The 22,732-nt window shown below is 53.2% G+C and overlaps 1 protein-coding gene across 1 annotated transcript; it reads right to left on the bottom strand.

Moving 5' to 3' along the window:
• Positions 1-1,756: 1,756 nt before the first annotated feature.
• On the bottom strand, positions 1,757-18,799 carry Usp35 (ubiquitin specific peptidase 35). Its single transcript, XM_059271149.1, has 10 exons — positions 18,025-18,799; positions 16,722-16,854; positions 14,727-14,856; positions 14,223-14,324; positions 12,717-12,875; positions 7,739-7,932; positions 6,276-6,369; positions 5,353-5,459; positions 3,825-5,100; positions 1,757-2,972 (listed from the first exon to the last, which is right to left on the bottom strand). Exons 1-10 carry the CDS (start codon positions 18,695-18,697, stop codon positions 2,811-2,813), a joined length of 3,030 nt encoding a protein of 1,009 aa, XP_059127132.1. The 5' UTR covers positions 18,698-18,799; the 3' UTR covers positions 1,757-2,810.
• Between the last annotated feature and the right edge of the window lie 3,933 nt (positions 18,800-22,732).

Here is a 22,732-nt window from a genome sequence, read left to right as displayed (position 1 = left end):
TTTCTGATGGCTATATTTGGCTCCACGAAAATCGGCCCCATTCCCAGAACAGAAGCACAACCATTCTGAAGTTACTGGAACGTGGGTTTGTGTCCAGTCTGCCTTTGGGCCATCTATCTTCCAGTGGCTAGAGTCCAAGCCATGGCTCCCTCCCCTCCCTACAACTGAGTTTTGCAGGCCATGAGGGAAGTAGCTCCTCCTTTCCAGTTGGGCCTTTGGCTGTAAGTATGGGGAAGCAGGCTAACCTTAGAGGGCCATCTTTCTGGGCTTGCCAGATTTGGGGCCTGGGCCCAGCAGGAGCAGCCAGACTTGACAGGGCGCCTGGTGGTGATTTGTGCTGTCATGGTATCTGGTGGTGTGTGTTCTTGTGTAATCTGTTGGTTACTTGTGTCTTGAAACTTAGAATCATTTCACACAGTATTGTCACTATTTGTTGGGAAGAGAAAATGAAGTAGAAGCAGCCTAGTCTTACATTCGTGTCTTGTTACCATTTAAGATTGACATTTAATTTTTCAAATCATTGTTGGTGCCTAATCACTTAAGTTATTAATTTATTCTGTTTTCAAAAAAAAATTGTAACATGTATTTATCTTGTGAGGTCTGGGGGTGGGGCGGGAAATGTGTTCACGTGAGTCATGTTTTTGCAGTGGTGACAAATGGTACAGGCCTGGAGCTTGCAGGTCCCTTTTTATTATGGTGTAGAAGCAGGGCAATAAAATCCTTTAGAAATGCAACCCAGAGTGGGCTGCTGGAGACTGTCTGTAGGGGCGTGGAAACTTCTCTCGTCCCATCTCCTGGGCGGCCTTGAGACTGATGCTGTCATATAGCTGCACCTTCTCTGACAAACGCATTTCAGAGAGAACGAGCCCAGGAGCTGGTGTGCCCAGTTCTGTTCCATCTTGATGGGCGGAATTGGGCACATCTCCAGGCCAGGAACAGGAATGAACCCTCTTTTCTTAGACTAGCATCTGGCATGAGCAGTGATGCATGCCTGGAATCCCAGAAGCTGAAGCAGGGGCAGGACAGTCCGTTTCCCTGACAGCTCCAGAGTCTGGCATTTGGACCAAAACCTCTACCACAGCCCTTAAAACCCCTTGTCACAGCACCATTATAACCTTCCAGCTGCTTTGTTCTTAAGAGGATGAGTAGGCGTGGAAAGAAGGGGACTGGGGGGTGCAGGCCAGTCCCAGACCCTCCCTGTATTCACAGCCACCCATGTCCCTCTTCGGCTTCAAGAGTGGGCCTGTAACCCGAGGAAAGAGCTGGGTATTGGGACCGGAGAGATGGCTCAGCCGTTTGGTTCCCAACACCCACTTTAGGTGGCTCACAACAGCCTGTACCTCCAGTTCCAGGGGATCTGGTGCCCTCTACTGGCCTCCTCACATACATGGTACACAGACACTCAAAGACACACATTCATACAATAAAAAATAAATAAATAAATCTTTTTAAAAGAGCTAGATGTTGACTCTGGAATGTTGGAGAACTGCTTCCCAGCTTGTCCCAGCCCACACCTTGTCTACCCAGGAACAGGCTAGGACCCCCTTCCCAGAGGAGCGAAAAAGGCAGGCAGTGATGGCAGATGTTTCAACACAGCTCAGAATTCCTGGAATCTGAAAAGCCACTCTTGGGTTTCTGTGCTCACCTGGCAAACCAGTCTGCTCCAAGGCAACCCATGAAGCATCCTCAGCCACACCTTTGGCAGCTCTGGAGCCTCCAGGGCCTAGCACCAAGCACCTCCTTGCTACATCTAAAGTCCCCAGGACAGGGGCATATCCTCACCTTACCTACCAAGAGCCCGAGTAACTGTCAAGACTGCTTAGACACAAGTGAGCATTCCAGAGGATGCAGACACCACAGCTCAAGCTGGAAGAACAGCACCCTGCACAGTCTTCCGAGAAGCAAGTTTTATTCCTATTTAAGAACACGGGTTTCTTCTCTCCACTGAGAAGGGGCTATAGTGGTCTCAGGGCACAGTGAGGTTGTGTGCATTACACAGTTCATACCTACCCAGCCCTCACATTCTACCAGAGGAGCCAAGCCAGCTAGCTTCCTCAAACGACAATGGCTTTCTGACAGACGAATGTCTTCAGTAAAATAAGGACTCGGACCTTAACTAGACAGGGATGCCATGGCAGCATCTCAGGCACTGAGGCAGGCAGGGGAGGGGAGGGGAGGGGCTCTCCCAGTGTGACTTGCTTGGGTAGGGGAGGGGCAGGTAAGAGTCTCACCTCTGGTCCTGTGCTGTGCTGCCTTCCCTACATGCCTCAAACACACAGCGGGTGCAGGCACCCACACACCTTGTTCTAAGAACCCCCTGAAGAAACAAGAGGGCGGGCAGAGGGAACAGCCCCCCTCTGGGTGCAAGGGCCTGACTTCGGCTGTGCTTTTCTCCTATCGAGGAGGGGCTGGGTGAAGGAACTAGAGTAAAAGGAAGTGCTACCGGATACAGGACACCAAACTGACACCTGAGCCGGCTGGGCTTCCCAGGATGGGGCCTGCAGGGAGGCACAGCCCAGGGTGGCCTCATCCAAGTTGCTCCCAGTTAGTCAGGACACTCAACCATAACATCATAGCACGGTGACTGCTTAAGGAGCTTTGGGTTTCAGCTTCTCTGTGCCCTTCAGGCTGTAGACTGACATCCCAGATGGTCCCTCTCCATCCTCCTTGCCCTCAAAAGGACCTGCTTCACCTTGGGCTTGCCTCCACAGCTCCCTACGACCCCAGATGGCAGAGTGCTCTGCCTGGGCCCCAGCCCCGCCTGGCCCACTCTGAGGTTGGCTGTGACTCCCCACAGGTGGGAGTTCCCATTAGAAGACCAGTCTGTGGAAGTCACCACTGCCACCGGCCGGGTTGCAGCCCCCTGGGGAGCCTTCATCTTCGTCTTTGTCTTCATCGAAGCCCCTACCCCAGTGTGGAGCAGGGAGTGTGGAGATATAAGCTGCCCTGCTCCGGGCCTCCTTCTCCTGCTCCTAGAAACAGATGAGGACAGAAGTAGCTTAGCACAACTCTGCCAGCATCTCCAGACCACCCCCCCATCACCACACACACACACACTCACACACACACACACACACACACACACACACACACACTGCCGCCTGAGGAGCAGGATGGAGGATTTCAGGTCTAAGAATCAAACTACACTTTCCTCTCGATAATCACTCAAGTCTCTTGGAAAAAAGAACTTATTCATACTAGATGACTAGCTGACAAGTGCCTAGGACCTCAAGAAAACCTCTCCAGGCTTCCTGGCCTCAGCTGAGGTCCATCTTCTGCCCATGTAGCAAGTTCTTCCCTGCTAAAATAAGGGCAGCCTCTCAGACTTCACCAAGCCGTATCTCAGCTGCAAGGCCTCACAAATGTAGAAGCGGGCTGGTGTCCCATGCCCTCACGTTCCTCTCAGGAAACTCCAACTCCAGGTGCAGGAAGCCCAGAGCCCTGGTGTGGCCACCCCATGGCTGAATATTTTGATACTGCTCTTGACTCTGCTACGGGAGCCTGAGGCAGTGACAAAGGAGGACATGGGGACATGAAGGCCACTGAAGAAGTGGCCCCTCTGAGAGCCCCAGAAGCAGTCCCTGCCCATTAATTCCACAACTCTCTTTGAGCATCATCAACTTGTGCTATTATTCAGGGTCCATTCCTCTGAGCTTAAGGGATGTGCCTTTCCAGCCTCCAACACACCCCTAACTAAGTGCTGAGTGGATGGACTTTAAACTGAGGACAACTCAAAACAACAGGTAACTGGTCTGTGTGTGGGCTGTGGTGGGTCAAGTCCTCACCCAGGAGTGGCATCTACTGACCGTCAGCAGGGGACTCACCTGCAGGTAGAGGACGTTGTCTTTGGAAATGGCCTCCATCAGGTCCTTGTGGAGGGTGGGCTCTGCTCGAACTCTGGGAGAGCCAGGCTCAGCCTCAGGCCCCTCCCTGGGCCGCTGGCGATAGAAGAGCACATAGGCAGTGTCCTTAGGGAAAAAGGAGGTGACGTTGCTGACCGACTCGAAGGATGAGAAGGACACCCGGGTGTCATTGAACAGGTACCACTGGTTCTCAGGCTCAGGCCTGTCTGTGGATCCCAGGACAGGGGTTGGCCGGGCAGCACCCTCACGGGCGTAGCAGTAATAGTGGCCACTCTCTGAGGACACTCCAGAGTGCACCACCACACTACAGAGGTCGTAAGCCTGTCCCTGCCCCCCAGCCAGTGGCAGGCGCAGCAAGAGGGGGATGGTGACATCGTCCAGGATCTTGCGGCGCCGCATGGTACGCAGGTCGAAGGAGAAGCGCAGTAGTGTTAGGATGAGGTAGCGTGGACCCTGGCTAAGCTCCACCACCTTCTCTGCATCCTGCAGGGAGGCGCATGACTCACAGTAGTAACGGTTCTCAGCTGTCAGCCTCTCAGGGGACAGGAAGTAGTTGACCAGGTCTAGTACAGAGCGGGAACCCTCGGGACCACAGACCTGCTCCCTGGGTGGGACGGCAGCATCCCTATGGGTCCCTGGTCCCAAGCTGTCCCCATCCTTCTCCTTGCCATTCTCAGATTCCTTTTCCTTTTCATCTTCCTTCTTCTTCTCTTCCCCCTCCTCTTTCTCCTCTTCCCTTGCGCCTTCCTCTTTTTCCTCCTCCTCCTCCTCCTCCTCTGCTGCCTCCTTCTCCTTCCCAGCCTGCTCCCTCTCCACCTTCTCCTCCTGCCCACTCTGTCCACCAGTGCTGACGATGCCCAGACCCTCTATGTCTAGTCCAGTGCAGGGAGCATCTCCTGTGATGCAGTGCTTCCTCTGCCTCTGTGCCCCTGGGGCTCTGGGAGCCAGTGCCAGCTCCTGGGCTCGCACATCCTCTGTTGGGAGCATCACGGAGCCCAGGCGGCGGTGGCGGCATCGCTCGGGAGGAGGGAAGGCCAGAGAGAGGTCTGTGAAGGCCTCCTCCCGGGAGGAAACGTTGAGGCAGTGGAGACAGCATATCCGAGTCACGATCTTGCCTCCAAACATTTTCTCCACAGATGTTGCGCTGGAGCTAGGGAGTTCTTCCGGTGGGGAGGGCAAGGTGGACTGCTTGAGCTTCTGGCAGATCCTCGTCCCGGTTTTTTCCTCTTCGTGAAGCCTAGAACAAGCAGGGAGACCAGGTGTACACACCTACAAACAGGCCCGCCTCCAGCACACTGTCCACCATACTTCTGACACATGTAAGAGCCTGGCAAGACAATTCCCATCGCTATATAAAGTGGCATGCTGACATACTTCTGTGTTGACACACTCACCCAGCACATGCCTACATAAAGATGGACCTAGAGCTGTGTGATGAGGATTAGCACGCTTGGGGCCCACACCCTCCTAACCCACCAGCCTTTCTTACCGATCCAGCAGGTACTTCAGATACTCTGAACAGTCCTGCTGGGTCCCAGGGCTGAACCATGGTGTCCAGGACGCAGAGAGGAAGTTCTCAGGAGAGATGGCTGGCCTCTAGGACAAGGCAGGTGAAAGGTGGGGTGAGGAGATCAAGCCCCACGCCCAGCAGCAGGCAGTGCTATGTTCCAAATATGTCAGCCTCCTAACCTACAACCTTCCCCTTCCAAGCTGGCCCTGACCCACATCCCATCCCACAGTCCATGCAGCCCAGGAGTGGGGTGTCATCATCTTGGTGTAACTCTCTAGGAATCCGCCCTGCCCTCACAGACCACAGTAAGTCTCTCCAGGCCTTTGTTCATTATTTTCTCTGCCTAAAACACCCCTCTCACTCTTGCCAAAATGAGTCCCCCAGGGTACAGAGGCCTCTTCCATGACACCTTCCCAAATCCTTGCCTCCTCCACTTCATCATCACCGGTTGTCCCCTCCCCTGTGTGCCGTCAAAGCCCAGCCAGCCTGTTGTTTCCCCTTTCAAGCACCAGACAGAGACCCTCCCACACCCCTGGCCACGGCTTTGGGTTCTATAAGGACAGAGGTGGTGCTCGTTCACTCAGAGCAGAGACCCAGGTAACCCAGAGGTGCCTACGATCGGCAGATGGGGGTGCATTAGTGCCCGGGACTGAACGCTGAAGGGAAGCTGGAGTGGCACAGCCCAGGAAGAGGCTCCAGGTGCACCCCCTGCCATAAGGACACTGAATGGGCCTGGAAGTTTGGTGTCAGCAGGGGCTGGGGCTCAGCAGCTCAATCCACAGAACGGGAGCTTCTAGCTAGGTTGTGGCAGGTCTTGGAGACATGAACAGTGTCAGAGCAGGGCCTGGCATTACCTCCCTTCTGCACCCAGTCCACTGCTGCCCCGCTGCACCAGCACGCACCTGACTGTGCTCCAGGAAAGCAAAGAGCCACTGCAGCTTGGTCATCAAGGGCTGTGAGTTGTTCTCGGTCAGGCGGAGCACACAGTGTCGAAAGCTTCAGATGAAACAGGAGCCCAGGGTAAGCCAAGGCCCCAGGGAGCTGCTACTCCCTACATCAGGCCACCCAAGCCTCTGGCATTTGCTCCAGAGGAGGCCAGAGACCAGGGAGAAGACGGCAAATAACTGGCCTGGTGAGGCTGGGGTCATGAATTCTGTAATGGCCTTGGTATGACAACAAACGGGACAACAAGGTGACCCTTGCCATCCCTTCCAGCTCTGACACCCCATGACTTTAGGACTCAAACATGCCCATTTCAAAGGTGGGAACACTGGTGTACCAGAGTCTCTGCTAACATCGCCCCAGGCACTGGCACACTCTGCACGATAACTTGCAAGGACTGCCATTCACTCCCAACCTTGGCCCTCCAACCCATTCCTGTGGCCCCTGCTCAGGGCCCTGGCCCAGAGCCACACCAAGCTAAGTAATAAGCCCCTGCCCTCAAACCAGGTAGGTTCCAAAAGAGGACTTCCATGGCACAAGAGGAGACGGCCCTGGGGATGCATGTGATCCTGTGGCGTCAGGGTATCCTCCTAAGACCCACTGTCCCTGAAGCACACAGCCTTCCCAGCAGCAGGTCAGTCCCACATTGTCCACCCAGAGCATGAACACATGGCAGCACTCAGTGCTCTGTGGCAGGTCTCAGACAAGGTTCAATGCAGACGCTGAGCTCCACAAAGGACTGTAACATCTCAACATCACATGACCACACATAGGCACAAGGGATTTTTCCAGCAAATAAATCCTTTTGTTGTATTTCATAGAAGTAACAATCTGAGCATTCCAGAAATCAGAACAACGCAAAGTTCACCCCTCAGCAGGCAGTGAGGACAGCAGCAGTCCAGCACACCTCAGACACCAGCGCCTACTTCTGTAGCTTTGAGAAAACTGACTTATGGCCAGAGGCACATCAGAATGAGTGCTTCCTCACAGAGCCAAAGATGGAGCCCTGATGGATTTTGAAGCAAGCCACAAGGTGTACCAGGAGCCATGGGTGATCAAGTGACATTGCACTTTCTTATGGCACAAAAGGAGGTGTGGCAGCCACACCCATATCAGCCCTGGAGGCTGAGGCAGGTTCAAAGCTTGCCTAGGCTACAGAGTAAGAACCTGTCTCAATGGGGTTGGGGATTTAGCTCAGTGGTAGAGTGCTTGCCTAGCAAGTGCAAGGCCCTGGGTTCGATCCTCAGCTCCAAAAAAAAAAAAAAAGAACCTGTCTCTAATCGGAGGGAAGGAGAAAGAGAGGGAGGGAGGGAGAGAGGGAGGGAAAAAGGAAGGAAGGAAGGAAGGAAGGAAGGAAGGAAGGAAGGAAGGAAGGAAGGAAGGAAGATGAAACAGAGAGGAAGCAATACAGAACAGCACCTACTCGGAAGCCATGAATAAGGCCTGAAGGACACTGTTCACGTAGCATGTGTTACCCAAGTTGATTAAGCCAATCTTGCCCGTGTCGGACTTGGCCATGAGCCGAGGATAGAAGCCAGCCAGTTCGCTCTTCTGTGAGGTCCAGGCATCCTGCCCCAGCAGCTGCTTAATTCGGTCCTCATTGGGAATGTGGAGATCCTGAGGAGGGAACAGTAGACACCAGTGGTAGCTTTAGAGCGGACTTCCTCCAGGAAATCTTCCCAGACTAGAACCCACTCCACCACTCCCTCCCAAGCGCACACTCAGAAGAGTCTAGAAAAGGAGTTTGCAGCCCCTGCTTACAACTCACTCTAGGGTCTCATTCTGATATGTGATCTTTCAGGTGACATCTGAAAGAGTAATTCCCATCTGAGAGACCAAAAAAAAAACCTAGGATTTGCCAGGCGGTGGTGGCACATGCCTTTAATCACAGCACTGGGAGGCAGAGACAGATGGATCTCTGTGAGTTCAAGGCCAGCCTGGTCTATAGGATAGGCTCCAAATCCAAAGCTACACAAAGAAACCCTGTCTCAAGAAGAAAGAAAAAACAACTAGGATTCAGCAGAACATTGAACTGTGCAGTAGCATAAAGAGTGAGTGACAAAACACGTTTGCTCTGGGCAGAGCTCAGGGATGACACTCTAAGCCGCGACAACACTGGCTACCAGCCAGATCCAGATCTAGCAATGCTGAGACCTCAGTTCCAGCCCCTCACTCTTGCCTCGGTAGATGTGAGTGCTTAGTAAGTCTCTCTGATTCAGTCTGGTGACCTTCAGTTTCCTGAGCTGCCGAGAGAAGACACCCTTCTCCCATCGGTCCGGCACTCTATGCTGTCACAGTGATGACCTCACTCTGACTCCCAGTTTGAGATTACAGAGCCAGCTTTCAGGCAAATCAGTCACTCCCTGGCACTGGTCCTGCCACCTCGGTAAGAGGGTCTGCGGCTCTGAGGTCATCCTTTGTCACAGGCCCGAGGCTCGGCATGCCTTCCCCCGGCTATCTCTGTCACACTCAATAGCTGCACCAAGAGGTGTCTGGCCCCAGTTCTAAGGACATCAAACACCTACGCACAGCACCCTGCTCTAGAGCAGATGTCAAGGCATTCCCAACAGTTCCCCTAACTGCAGCCATCCGTCCGAGTCAGGCTTCCTGTGGCTGTAACGAAACACCGTGACCAAAAGCAACTTGGGGAAGAAAAACGGTTTATTTGGCTCACACCTCATAGTGGCTTACACATCATAGTCCATCACTGAAGGATGTCAGGGCAGGAACTCAAGCAGGGCAGAAACCTGAAGGCAGGAGCTGATGCAGAGGCCATGGAGGAATACTATTTACTGGCTTGCTCCCTGTGGCTTGCTCAGCCTGCTTTCTTACAGAACCCAAAACCACCAGCCCAGGGATGGCCCCACCCACAATGGGCTGGGTCCTCCCACATCAATCACTAATTAAGAAAATGCCCTACAGGTTTGCCTACAGCTGGATCTTCTGAAGACATTTTCTCAATTGAGGCTCCTTCCTCTCTGATGGCATGTTGTCCTAGGGTTTTATTGCTGTAAAGAGACATCATGACCATGGCAACTCTTATAAAGGAAAACATTCAACTGGAGCCGGCTTACAGTTTCAAAGGTTTAGTCCATTATCATCATGGTGAGAAACATGGTGGGAAGTATGTAGGCAGACATGGTGCTGGAGAGACTGCTACACGGGGCGTGGCTTGAGCATGTATTGACAACTCACAGGCTGCCTCCACAGTGACACACTTCCTCCAACAAGGCCACACCTACTCCAACAAGGCCACACCTCCTAATAGTGCCAATCCCTCTGGGCCAAGCACTCAAACACATGAGTCTATGGGGGCCATGCCTATTCAAACCACCACACTTGGGTCAAGTTGACATGAAATGAGCCAGCACATCTTTCCAGCTCCCGAGCACAAAGCCCTAGATCAGTCAAAGGCAACAGAGCTTTGCATTAGCTCACACTTTAGCAATGGCAACGGGTCTTTGACCACACTGTGCCTAACTCTTGCTTGGTCCTTCCCCAGGATCATTTTTCTGGTACACCAGTTACCTCTCACAGATGATAGTTTTCAAACAGAAAAAAAGTTCGCCGGGCAGTGGTGGCGTATGCCTTTAATCCCAGCACTTGAGAGGCAGAGGCAGGCGGATCTCTGTGACTTCGAGGCCAGCCTGGTCTCCAAAGCGAGTTCCAGGAAAGGCGCAAAGCTACACAGAGAAACCCTGTCTTGAAAAACCAAAAAAAAAAAAAAGAAGAAGCGAGCAGTCCACAGTCTCTTATTCCCTGCATGGAACCCAGTGGGGCTAATCTACTACAAGAAGGAGCTTCTGTGATGGAGTTGAAGGGTGCACTAATTAATGGGTATAGCAATAAATTGTTATTGTTAATTGTTGGGGATTTAGCTCAGTCATAGAGCGCTTGCCTAGCGCAAGGCCCTGGGTTTGGTCCTCAGCTCTGGAAAAAAATAAAAAATAAAAATTAAAAAAAAAAAAAAAGAAAGAAAAAGCTGCCTGTCATCCCAGCCACATGGGTAGTTGCTGAAGGAAGACTACAAGTTCAAAGCTAGCCTGGACAACTCAGATCTACTGAACAAAGAGTGACTCTGCCTGGATTCAAGCCTTTCTGATGTCCCCTGCACACCACTGACATATTGCCAAACTAGACTCCCCTTCCCCACCTGTGTGCCCGTCCCATGACCTAATGGTCAAGGTCAAACTCCTATCCTCCACTCTAGCAGGCTTTTCAGGAAGTTCCCACCACCCACCACGTGTTGTATATACCTCTGCCTTAATTGCACATGGCCTTTTAGAGAGGCTAGCGTATATAAGTTATGTAAGATTAGGGGAGGGGCTCTACGTATATGGCCTTGAAGAGAGGCTAGAGTATATAGGTTAGGGAGGATTAGGGAGGGGCGGGGCTCTACCCATATGGCCACAGGGAAGCCCTCTTCCCTGCTGGGTAAAGACTTTCCTGGTAGAGCCTACAGGAGGCAGGGGATCACTCACACCCTGTAAGTCACCCTCACTTATGCTCTGTAAGGAGCCCTATAAACTCACTGGTTCCCAGATGTGAACTTGGCAGAACTGGGCCTGGGTTTGTCAATAGCTTTTGGCTCCTGGGAAGGATGTTTACAACACTAATTTCTAAATAAACTCATCTACAATACAACCTTATAGTTCTGGCTTGTTTTGTGTCTACCAGACAACCCTTGGGTACTATGAGTTTACAAATACTTTTAAAATCAATACCTGCACTGAGAGCAATACCACCACCACCCACCACCACCACCAAGTGGTCTAAATTTCAACCCCTAAACCTGGTGGTTACAAATTCCTTTTTTTTTTTTTCCCCCTAGTCTAGAGTCTACATCAAGCCAGAAAAATTTTCCCAATTTCTGCTTTGGACCACATGTATATTTTTTTCTAGACCATTCTTTTTTATCAACACTGAAGCCTTTTTGTTGGCTTTCAAGGGGCTTAACAGTACCACTCCATGGTGGGGATTAATCATGGCTTGTCAACACCAGTTCAAGCCTCTCTGTGTTTGAAGTTGGCCGTGTTACTGAGCTTCCTACCCTGCCCTCAAGGCCTCATCCTCGGGCCCCCTCACCATCTGGGAACTCAGTTTTCTCTTCCTTTGGGGCTCCCTGGAGATTTCCCCTCACTCTTTTGCAAGATCAGCTCTGTACTTTAAAGGATGTCTGCTATGGGGCTGGAGAGATGACTCACCAGTTAAAAGCACTAGCTGCTCTTGCAAGGGCTGAAAGCAGTTCCCACATTCACAGCAGGAGATGGTTCACAACTACCTGTCATTCCAGCTCCAGGGGATCTGATGCCCTCTTCTGGCCTCTTCAGATATTCATATATATATATATATATATATATATATATATAGAGAGAGAGAGAGAGAGAGAGAGAGAGAGAGAGAGAGAGACAGAGAGACAGAGAGAGAGAGAGACAGAGAGAGAGAGAGACAGAGAGAGACAGAGAGAGAGAGACAGAGAGAGAGAGACAGAGACAGAGACAGACAGAGAGAGACAGAGACAGAGACAGAGAGAGGGAGAGAGAGACAGAGAGAGACAGAGACAGACATACACACACACACATACATACATACATACATACATACATACATACATACATACACACACACACACACAGTTTAAAAGTAAATCCTTTTAAAAGATGTCTCTCTGTCTCAACACACATGCCCAGATGTTTTGTAGAGAAATGGCCCAGGCATCAGGTCTGCTGTGCTGTGGGAGTGAAGCATCACATCAGAGGCTCTGAAGGAGGCCTTCACCTCCACTTGGACCCTCTCCCTGTATCAGTGGTCCTTAGATTAGACTTCCTGTAAGCAGATCTATTGCCCCAATGGGCTTCAAAAGCTCCTCCAGGAAGGCATCTTGGTTTGCTTTGTGCCTGGGTCCCCAGAGCCCAACCTCAGCTTGGCCGAGGGCAGGACACCAGCCTGGTCCTGTTAGCCAGGCATCACTTCGGGAGTGCTCAGCAGCCACGAGAGGCCCTGCTGAGACCTGGGGAAGGAAGGGAGGTGGACACTGACAGCCCAGGGAAGGCTCACTGAAAGCAGTCTTCAAGACCCTGAAGACCACATTCAATGGTAAGTAGGTGCTGCGACCCATTATCTTGTCGGCCAACTAAGAAAAACAAGAAAATCCAAATAAGATAAAGCAGGAGCTATAGCTCAGGTGGAGGAAGGGGTTAACAGAGGGACCGGCCCACACAAAGGCCCACATGAGAAAAAAGACCCCAGTGGGAGACCTCCATGCTCCTGAGGCACACAAAGGCCCCAGAGAGCTGACCGGAAACAGCAGGGGTTCAGATGATGGAGGCTGCTACCAAGGCAAGGCAGAGCCTCTAAGAAGGCCCAAACAGGCTCATTTGTCAAAGAGGCTGTCCACTCACCTTAATGGCTTCCATGACAGGCTCATAGAGGTCTGGGAAGCCTGGGAACCGAAACACCATGCAGTGCACCAGTTCTGCCAGCTGCTCCAGACAGCTGGACCCAGAGTTCGAGTCCTCCTTGACCAGAGCGGCCACCATGGGAGGAATGTGAGGGAGAAGCTACAAGAGAGGAGGAGGGTTAGCTCGGTGCCAGGCTGGCCACCCTGAGGCCTGGGCTGAAAAGAGGAGCTTCTGCGGATTGAAGGTACACTCATGTGACCAGTGTCCTCCTCCACTAGGTAGAGCTGAGTTCCGTGGGAAGTAATTTTCCTTATAAGACCCATGATCTAAGATTCCCTGCCTCAGTCTCTTTATCCGCAAAGCAAGATAAATAATTCCTTCCTCACAGCTGTGAGGTGGCCAGCTGTTCAGCCTCACCCAACCAACCTTCCCTAAGAGCCACAGGCCTCTCTGCCCCGCAGCAGATGCTCGGGCCGGGTCAGCCATCTGGGTGAGCTGAGCAGCATGAGCACCTTGTTTGTGTTATATGGCTGGGGGGGGTGGGGGGGGTGGCTGTTGGTGCTGGAGACAGTACCCAGGGCCCAGTGTGTGCCAGGCAAGAGTGCCACCACTGAGCTACACCCCCTAGCCCAGAGAAGTTATGTAACCTGTCAGGATTTCATGGTGGGTTTCAGAAGGTGGTGTCTGAATCAGGTCCATCTGAGTCCAAAGCCCATTCATTCAGTTCCCCAGCATTAGGGAGTTTCAATCGAACCCCTTAGGGTATTATATCCCAATGCCATAATGGATGGCTGGGCCACAGGAGCACACGACACTGGTCACATGTTTATATATGGTAGACTCTAAACACGTATCACCTCAATCCTCTCCCATCCTTGGGGTTTACCCCATTCCAAATTAAGGTCGCCACAGTGACACTTGTCCCCATCCCTGGTTCTCATCTGTTTTTCATTTCAACAAACTGCAAAGTACATACAGGGTTAACTGCTGTGTCCAGCGTGAGGGACTCAGAGAAGGAGCCCCTCCCTGAAGAGAGCCTCGAGGACAGGAAGAGGAGCCCTAGCCAGAGGCCAGGCCAGTGAGTGCTGGTGGGTAACAAAGTGAAGGAAGGACAGGTGCTTGGGAGTCAGACCACCTCGGCCAGCCGGAACCTCCCTGCCCACCTCCTGTGGGGACCAGTGACTTGCTAACCCTCTCCCCAGTGCTGTTTCTTTATCTCCAGAAGGAAGGCCTGTCTGGATGCCAGGTGAGTGAGCATCTGTAGCACCATTCCTGACACCTGACCCTGAAGAGCTGTAGCTGTCCCCGAGCCACGCTCTGTCACTCCACAGTGTGCTCGTGGGAGCCACACGTCCTCTGGCTTCCATCTCCCATCTCTACCACAGGGCTTGAGCCCCGGTGCTAAGTAAGATGGAGAGTTATGCTTCAAAAGCCCCGACTCCCTGACTCCCCGCAGAAAACCGTGTTGGGTCTCAGGCAGGTCAGAGAGAGCGGCGGGGCCCTTACCAGGTGGAAGGCCTCATGGGAGTGCTGGAAAGTCAGGAGCATGTACTTGAGGACAGACAGGGCAGCTCCCCGAACGATGGGGTACAGGAGCTTAGAGAAGACCTGAAAAAGAGTTTGTGTCAGGTGTCCCCAGACCTGAGCCACTCCCCAAAGCCCAGCGTGGCCACCGTGGACCCTGAAAGGGAAGCGGAGACACAGAACTGTGGCAGCAGCAGGCTGACGGTGAAGCAAGAACAGAGACCGGCCTTGGAGCTGGATGGAGCAGCACATGGTGGACCGGGCAGCCAGGGTTAGTGAGTGATGGGTGGGTGGGCAGACACCTGCCCTGGAAGAAGCAGTCAGAGTAATGGAGCTGGAATCTGAGGCCCAGAGGAGCAGTGAATTAGCCCTGTCACACAGTGAGCATGGTTGGGACCCCAGGACCCTGCATCCCACACCTGCACTGCTCCCAGAAGAGACCAGTGGGAAAGGCCACAAGCCGGGGTTCGGATAGGGGCCACCAACCTTCTCAATTTTGGCGAGCGAAACCTCGATCAAGATGCTGAACTTCTTAACGGCAGCCAGACCCTTGAGAAGGGCAATGATCCACTTGTCAATGTTCTTCCCCAGGGGCCAGGACACCCAGTCGATCATCCTGGTGAGGGGAGTGACCATGACACAGGGACAAGGGAGGCCCCGAAGCCAGAGAAGGGCAGCCCAGGGGCTGGCCATGAAGTCCTGACTCACACCTGCACGGGGCACTTGGGTCTTGGGAATAACAGGACACTCCTTCAAATGCAAATGAGCCCAGAGACACACCCAGCAGAAGCGGCTCACGGTCCTCCAGCGGGAAGGCAGGCCCTTTCTCCCACTGTACCAATTACAGGGGAGAAGGGACTTCAGGCTATCCTGGCAAAGAGCTCCACCCTGGGGCTGAGACCTCTGGCTCCATCAAGTCCCTGCTGGGGACCAGGGCAAAGCACTTCCCCTCTCTGAGCCTGGACTTCATCTGCAAATGGAGACAACCCCCCTCCTGAGAACTATCACATTAAGAGGCAGTAGCTTAACTCTGCAGTGTCGACCAACGCCAGGCCTGTGTGGATTGAGCTCAGGAAAACACCACCACTCAAATACTGAACTGACTGGGCCACAATGAGGAAGAATAATAGTACTTATGGAAGTTCCCATGGTGCTGTCCTACACCTCACATGGCGGCTCACTTTTACCTACTCCCCAACATATTCTTTGATGGGCCCAATGACAACCACTTTAGAGCTGAGGAGACTATTATATGGCTATTAGGAGACTTGCCCCTCCTGCCTACACCCTTACTCACCCTACCCTACCCCATCCACATACACTCCTCCCCCCCCCCCACAGGGTTTCCCCATGTAGTTTTGGTGCCTGTCCTGGATCTCGCTCTGTAGCCCAGGCTGGCCTCGAACTCACAGAGATCCGCCTGCCTCTGCCTCCTGAGTGCTGGGATTAAAGGCGTGCACCACCACCGCCCAGCCCCAGCCTGCACTCTTACCCATCCCCTTCCTACCTCCACCCTTACCCTCCACCTCCCTGCTTACACTTACCCACTCCCCACTCCCGCACCCACCCTCCTGCCTACATCCTTACCCACCCCCTCCTGCCTACACTCTCACCCACTAAAGACAAGGGATCCAGGAAAGCCCTATGGAGAGGGTGCTCTGTGCATGGGTACAGGAAGAACAGCAGAGGGAGACATGCCAGGTAAATGGGGTCTGCACCGGCAAAGGCCTGAAGAGAGGAACGAGGCAGCCTAGTCAGGGGTCACAAGGCAGGCAGGTCAAGCTGGTCCACAGGGTGACAACATTCAAATGAGGGGCAATGTACACAGATTCAGTGAGTGGAAAAGCACCCAAACTCTGCTTCTGGGCTTTTCCAGACTCATAAAGCACACCAGAAACTACCTTTACTCTGTGTGTGTCTCTGTGAGTCTTCATGCGTGTGTGCGCTCACACACCTACAGAATGGAATCTAATGGACAGCAGATGTTCTGTTATTACTCATCTTAAGGGTCTCCCACTGAGCCTGAAGGTGACTGTGCCCATCGAATCCCAAGGATTTGCCCATCTCTGCCTCCTCAACACTGAAGTCATCACTAAAGTCACGTGTATGCATGGCCATGCCAGGTGGTGGGTATTTGAACTCAGGTCCTCAGGGCAAGTATTCTTAGCCACTGAGCCATCTCCTCAGCCCCCATTTTTACCTTCTCATACTACCATGCACATCTACTTCTCATAGAGAGGGAAACTGAGGCCAAGGGTTCAGAGCCACCCGCTAGTACCTAGTTTGGTGTTCTCACTGGTACCGGATTGTGTCCTTCCAACCCAAGGCCAAGCAGAGAAGTACTGTACAAGTCACAGATGAGTAAACAGGCATGAGGGCCTGGCCTCTGACCACAGACAGCCTGGGTCCCCACCCAGAGTCAAGAGCTTCAGAGAAAAGCGAGGGGAAAGCCCACGCCCCACCCACTACCCCAGCACCCACCTGCTAATGGCAGTCAGCATCTGGGAGTCTGTCACACTGTCATCGTTGCTGAGGTTCCGGACCACACCATCCATGAGCTCCAGTGGGAGGTGCTGGACCACACTGGCCAAGGCGCTGGACGGCGGCTCCTCCTCTGGAACAGGGCTAGACTGAGCTCTCCACACCCTCATGCCACCACTACTTAGGCTGGGCCTCTGCACATAACACATGGGGCCACCTCCCCTCCCACTACAGCATCAAAGTCTCTGATTCCATTGTAACTCATTCATTCAAAAACCCTTCACTGGCATATGCTGACACCAAGAGGAAGCACTAAGCCCCAAATGTGCATGTAAAGAAAAGCCCTTCAGCCGGGCAAAGGCAGAGGCAGGCAGATCTCTGTGAGTTCAAGGCCAGCCTGGGCTACAGAGTGAGTTCCAGGAAAGGTGCAAAGCTACACAGAGAAACCCTGTCTCCCCCCACCAAAAAAAAAACAAAAACAAAAAAAAAGAAAAGAAAAGAAAGAAAGAAAAAAAAGTCCTTCAGCAAAGTTAATGCTGGAGCTAGCCTAGGAAGGAAAGAACATTCCAGGTGCAGCCACACAAAGGTGGAGATGTGAGAAGGCACATTTAATGCCAAACTCTTGTGCAATTGTATAGGAGACAGGCTGGCCTTGGCTCTTCCCTCCTTCCCCCTGTACAGCCCTACAATCAGGGAAATCACAGACCTCAGCTCAGTCATCCACACTAGAATCTAAGATCCACTTCTGCTGACGACTGGACGTCAAGATTCCAGAGTTCAGGGGCTGGAGAAACGGCTCAATGGCTAAGAACTCTTACTGTTCTTGCAGAGGACGGAGTTCGGTTCCCAGCATCCACATGGTGGCTCACAACTCCACAACTTAAAGTCCTTAAACTCCAGTTCCAGGGATCGGTGCCCTAGTCTGACCTCAGCGGGCACCAGACACACAGGTAGAACACTCATACACATGAAATAAAAATAAAAATTTTTTAAAGATACATTCTGAATTTAGGTATCGCCTGCAAGCTCCCCTGCTGCCAGATGCTAATGGCTCCAGAGGAGCCTTCCTGACCTGCAAATATCACATAAAGCCCAGGACCCACCATTCTGCCCTGCCAAGCGGATCTCATCCTCCGCCCCACGTGGTGTGTTCCTGGCATTTCCAGCCCCATCATGGGATGACACCGACAGCAAAGGCCCAAGGTAGATTTGCTCACTAAAAATGAGCATCGCAGTCCGCCGTATGTGCAACCCGCATCAGGGCCAGCCCGAGTTCCCACCCCAGCCTGGGCTGCCCACGCACCTGTGCAGGAGATGACAGCGAACAGCTCCTTGAGGCAGGGCAGGATGGCGGCGGGCTGGGCTCGCCAGAGCTGAGCTAGGAGCCCGCTAACCTGCTGGGCCTGCTCCAGGAACTCCACGGCGCCCTCCTCGCCCTCGGCTGGGCAGCGGAAGCGGCCCAGGCAGCGCACCAGCTGCTGGCAGAAGAGCAGGCGGTGCGCGCCGTCGGGTACGCAGCGCGGGTGGCGCGCCAGCAACCGGGCGACCTGCGCGCAGGTGGCGGGCCCGGGGCGCTCGCACACGGTGCGCAGCACCTCGCGCCGCAGCAGCGCGAACACCTCGTCGGCCGCGGGCCCGTCGGGCAGCAGCTGCAGCCCCAGCTGCACGCAGGCCAGCGCGCGCGCCCCCGGGGGCCCCGCACCGCCCTGCAGCAGGCGCAGCACGCGGCGCGCGCTGAAGAACTCGGCGAAGACGTCGGGGTGGTGGCGCCCCGCCACGTGCAGCAGCTGGCAGCCCACGCGGCGCGGCAGCTCCTCCGAGCCACCCACGTAGAGGCGCGCGCCCAGGGCCAGCAGCGCCAGGCACTGCTCCCGCTCCAGGGGCTGCCGCGCCGCCTCCAGCACGCGCCGCACCAGCCCTTGCTTCACGCTCGCAGGGTAGGACGAAGTCACCACGGCCTCCAGGATCTTGTCCATGACGGCCACACGCTGCTGGGGGCAGGGAGCAGGGCAGCGCTCTGACACACACCCGGTCCAGATCCCTGGGTGCTCACGCTGCAGAGGGGCCTCGGTTTGCTTGCCTCTAAAATGGAACACGAATATCTTTATCACAAAGAAGTAGAACAGAATGGCACCTGCCCAGCTCTGGCTGCTGGGCGCCTTCTCCTCGCCTCTCTGGTGACTACAGATACTCTTGATTTGTTTTTTTTTTTTTTTTGTTTTTTTTGTTTTTTTTTTGTTTTTTGGTTTTTCGAGACAAGGTTTCTCTGTGTAGCTTTGCGCCTCTCCTGGAACTCACTTGGTAGCCCAGGCTGGCCTCGAACTCACAGAGATCCGCCTGGCTCTGCCTCCCGAGTGCTGGGATTAAAGGCGTGCGCCACCACCGCCCGGCTCAGGTACTCTTGAAATAGGTGAGTGTTGGCTCTGGGAGCGGACGGGACCGGGAGGGCGGGGGTACTGGGCCCCGCCCAAGACCCTTTTCTCAGATCACCTACAAGTTTGCAAAGTTCTCCTCTTGGTGAGTGTTGTGCCATTCGCCTGGTTCATCCCGTCTCTAAGCCCTTGCCACTACCAGTCACCGGGCAAACTTCTTTTTCCTAAAAGCCTACACCTGTCCGAGGTGAGCCCACGCCCGGTCTGTAACAGCATTCTTGTGGGGGATGGCATTATCAATTTGATAGGACCTAGAATCACCTGCGAGACAAGCTTCTGGGCACACCAGTGAGGGATTTCTGCCTCTGGTCAACTGTGGGGGATTATCTGGATTGGTTTGAGATGGAAGACCCACCCACTAGTCTCTGGGTTGGGACCCTCAACTATATAAGGAGGAGAAAGTGGCCTGAGTACCGGTCCTCGCTGCTGTCATCGTCCTGGGTGTGCAGCGACGACCAGCTGCTTCAAGTTCTGCCCCATGACCACCCCACCCTCATGCGGTATACCTCCGAGGGAGCCACCAGAAATCCTTTCTCCCTTAGGCTGTATTTGACCACAGCAACTGGAAGACATTAGGTCCCTTCTCACAGCTGCCAACACTTACTGCTAGGGTCATCCCGATGCCCTTCACTGACCCTCCCACCCAGCCTGGCTCCACAGCCCTTCACCCCCAGGGCCCTACCTGCTTCTCCAGCCTCAGCTCCTGCTCTTTGTCCACCCCCCTCCTCTCCCTGCTTGGTGTGGTGGTTTGAATGAGAATGGCCCCCATAGGCTCACAGTGGAATATGTATTCCCCATAGAAAGAACTGTTCAGGAAGAGGTAGGAGGTGCGGTCTTGTTGGGGGTAGTGCATCACTGGGAGGTTTCACAAGTTAGCTTTCTCTGCCTCCTGCTTGCTGAACAAGATGATGTGATGCCTTTGCTCACCCATCGTGGACTCGAACACTCTGAAACCGTAAGTCCGAATTAAACACTTTGTTTTGTAAGTTGCCTTGGTCATGGTGTTTTATCATAGCAATAGAAAAGTAAGACACTTGGCTGGCACTCCGAAAAAGCCTCACCTGACCTTCCTACCTGCTTCAGACCTCCTGGTTAAACACTCAGAACATCCTGCCCAGCTCCTCTACAGTACTTGGCTGGTATCAGCCTCCCCACCATATTAAAAATGGTTCCTGAAGTCAAGCTTTGATTATCAGTCTCCCCAGCACCTGGCAAGTGGCTAGCACACAGTAGGCATGTGTTGGGTGAGTAAGGTCCTTACCGCCCTGTGGCATAAAAGCCTTCCACCTGGGCTGCTCTCTGGACTCCTCCACACTGACCCATTCTAACTCCTGAGTCTCAGGCTGAGTTTCATAGTACACCTGGCTCATTTCTTATCTAGCTCTCACCTAAGAGAAGGCAGGGCTCTTTCTCTGCATAATCCTACTCTAGGCAAAACCCAACATACAGCAGATGCTTCATTTACTCCCCCAAAATTACTGAAGCTTCACATTGCAGCTGGGTGAAGACAGTCGAATATTTCCTGGACAATGGGCCAGAAACCTGATTCAGAACCTGAGCTGTTCTGGAACCAGCTACACACCAGGCTCTAAGGAGATGCACACTTCTGGGTCCTCCCTCTGAACTGCGCCCTACCATTACTGCATATCTCTTTCCAGGGGCCCCTTTGTTTAAGTCTGTCTCAGGGTGTGAGCTCCCTGGGACAGGGACCAAGCTTACTTCTCAGTGGCTGGTATCTCCCACACCAAGTTCGAATCTTTGGAGTTCACTGGTTGGAGGGTACACCACAGCCCAGTTCAGTGGCCCCCAAATGCTAGCCTGGCTGCCTCAGAGTCAACAAGCCTTTAGCACAAGTGCGCTTAGCATCTCACTGTGGGGCTTCATTTGTTTGATGGCGCTGGAATTGAACCGAGGGCCTCATGCACCCTAGGAAGCACTGACACTAGCCTAAGCTGCACTGCTTTGCTGCCTTTTCCATTCTGCCACTTGCTTCTGCCTTTTATATTTTGCTGCTGTTTGAAATGTAAATTTAAGTTGCTTGATAGTTTTGTTTTGAGACAGAGTCTTGTGGGACTCGGGCTGGCCTAAAACTCACTAAATAGCTTTGGACGGTCTTGAACTCCTGATCTTCCTGCTTTCACCTTTCAAGTGCTCAAATTACAGGCATGAACTACCAAGCCTGGCTTCTTGGGGTTTTTGGTTGTTTGTTTTTTTGTTTTTAGATGGGGTTTTACTCTGCAGCCCAGGGGAACCTGCGTCTCATTACTCTGCCCCTTGAGCCTCCCACTGGTTGGAAGGAGCTATAAGAAGGAACAAGACGCCCTTAGCATGGTGCTGGATGTGAGGAAACTCTCAAGAGACATCAACTCCCACTGCCTCGGAAGCAAAGTCTGGGGTCCTTAAGGAGGCGCCCGCGAGCCTAGTGGAGGAAGCAGATGTGTAGAGAGAGCAACAGGCATTGCAAAGGGCAGTCCTCGGGCCTTGAAAGACTAGCCTTGAGGTTGGGGTGCCACGAGCTGGATCCCCAGCACCACACAAAGAATTAACAAGAAACAGAGTGGCACCCCCACCACCATGTCACCCTGGGCCCTCTTTCTTAGGCAGGACCTAGGACAAGGCAGTTGCTGTCATCAACCTCCTCTGCCGTGTAGACTAGTGGGTGGGTCATGCTTTTTAACCCGGGCTGCCAAGAAAGCCCAGCATGCACACTGCTAAGAAGAAACCTTAATCAATGAGACTTTGGCATCATATATAGAGGGCAAGGGCATAGGGCAGGCACAAATGGAATTCTGGAGCCAGAGAAGGTTCTATAAGACGATTTAAAATATTAAAGTAGAAATGGAGACCTGCACTGTGTGACCTTGAGTAAGGCATATATATGCGCTGCTTTTCTCGTTTTAAAAATGGGATAGATGGCATGAGATTAAACCACAGAAACCGAACGATCAAAGACCCGCAGCAGTTCCCTGCCGGTTTACCTAACACTACTACATCGGGTGGGCTGCACGTGGCAGCTGGAAGCCCCGCCCATCAGGACCACCCAAAGTTCCAATCACCAAAGCCAGCCTTCCTCAGTCTTTTGGCCTCTCCACAGAGCACAAGGCTTGCTACCTGCACCAACGCCTACGCAATGCAAGCAGTCGGGTCAGCTGTCACCATGGTTACCAGTAAACCCACTCCGTGATATCTTGGATGCATTCATGCACAAGAGCTTTAGAGGTTTTGACTTCACCTGACTCCAATCGCAGGCCAGAGAAGGAGGGCAGGAGTAGGGGGTAGTGGGGACACATTTCCACGACACAGCAGAATCAGCTGTCATTCTTCCCCTCCCGGAAGAAGCCCTTGGCCACCTCTCTCGGAGGAGGAGGCTGGGTTACACAGAAGGGGCGGCTGGTCCACACTGGCTCTGAGTCCAGCCAGCTGTTCCACACCAAGTACAGCAGCCCTCCTCCCTTCCAAAGACAGGTCCAAGGCTTCCGCTCAGAACCACAGGCTCACCTGGGGCAAGCTCCTTCTAGCACCTCAGCTTTCTCGCTGGAAAATGGGAACTGTTCTGCATCTGCCACTCCTAGGGTTGGG

The sequence above is a fragment of the Peromyscus eremicus genome, chromosome 1 (genome assembly GCF_949786415.1).
Source record: "Peromyscus eremicus chromosome 1, PerEre_H2_v1, whole genome shotgun sequence".
Lineage (NCBI taxonomy): Eukaryota > Metazoa > Chordata > Mammalia > Rodentia > Cricetidae > Peromyscus > Peromyscus eremicus.
The sequence above is the reverse complement of the archived record's forward strand: the minus strand, read 5'-3'. Positions and strand labels throughout refer to the sequence as shown.

What these genes read in the sequence shown, in the direction of transcription:
- Usp35 (XM_059271149.1), bottom strand. Translation starts at nt 18,697, where the DNA reads ATGGACAAGATCCTGGAGGCCGTGGTGACTTCGTCCTACCCTGCGAGC. An exon ending in GCCTTATTCATGGCTTCCGA is followed by an intron (nt 6,370 to 7,738) that starts GTAGGTGCTGTT and finishes TTTCATCTGAAG; the next exon opens with CTTTCGACACTGTGTGCTCC. An exon ending in ACAACGTCCTCTACCTGCAG is followed by an intron (nt 2,973 to 3,824) that starts GTGAGTCCCCTG and finishes ATCTGTTTCTAG; the next exon opens with GAGCAGGAGAAGGAGGCCCG.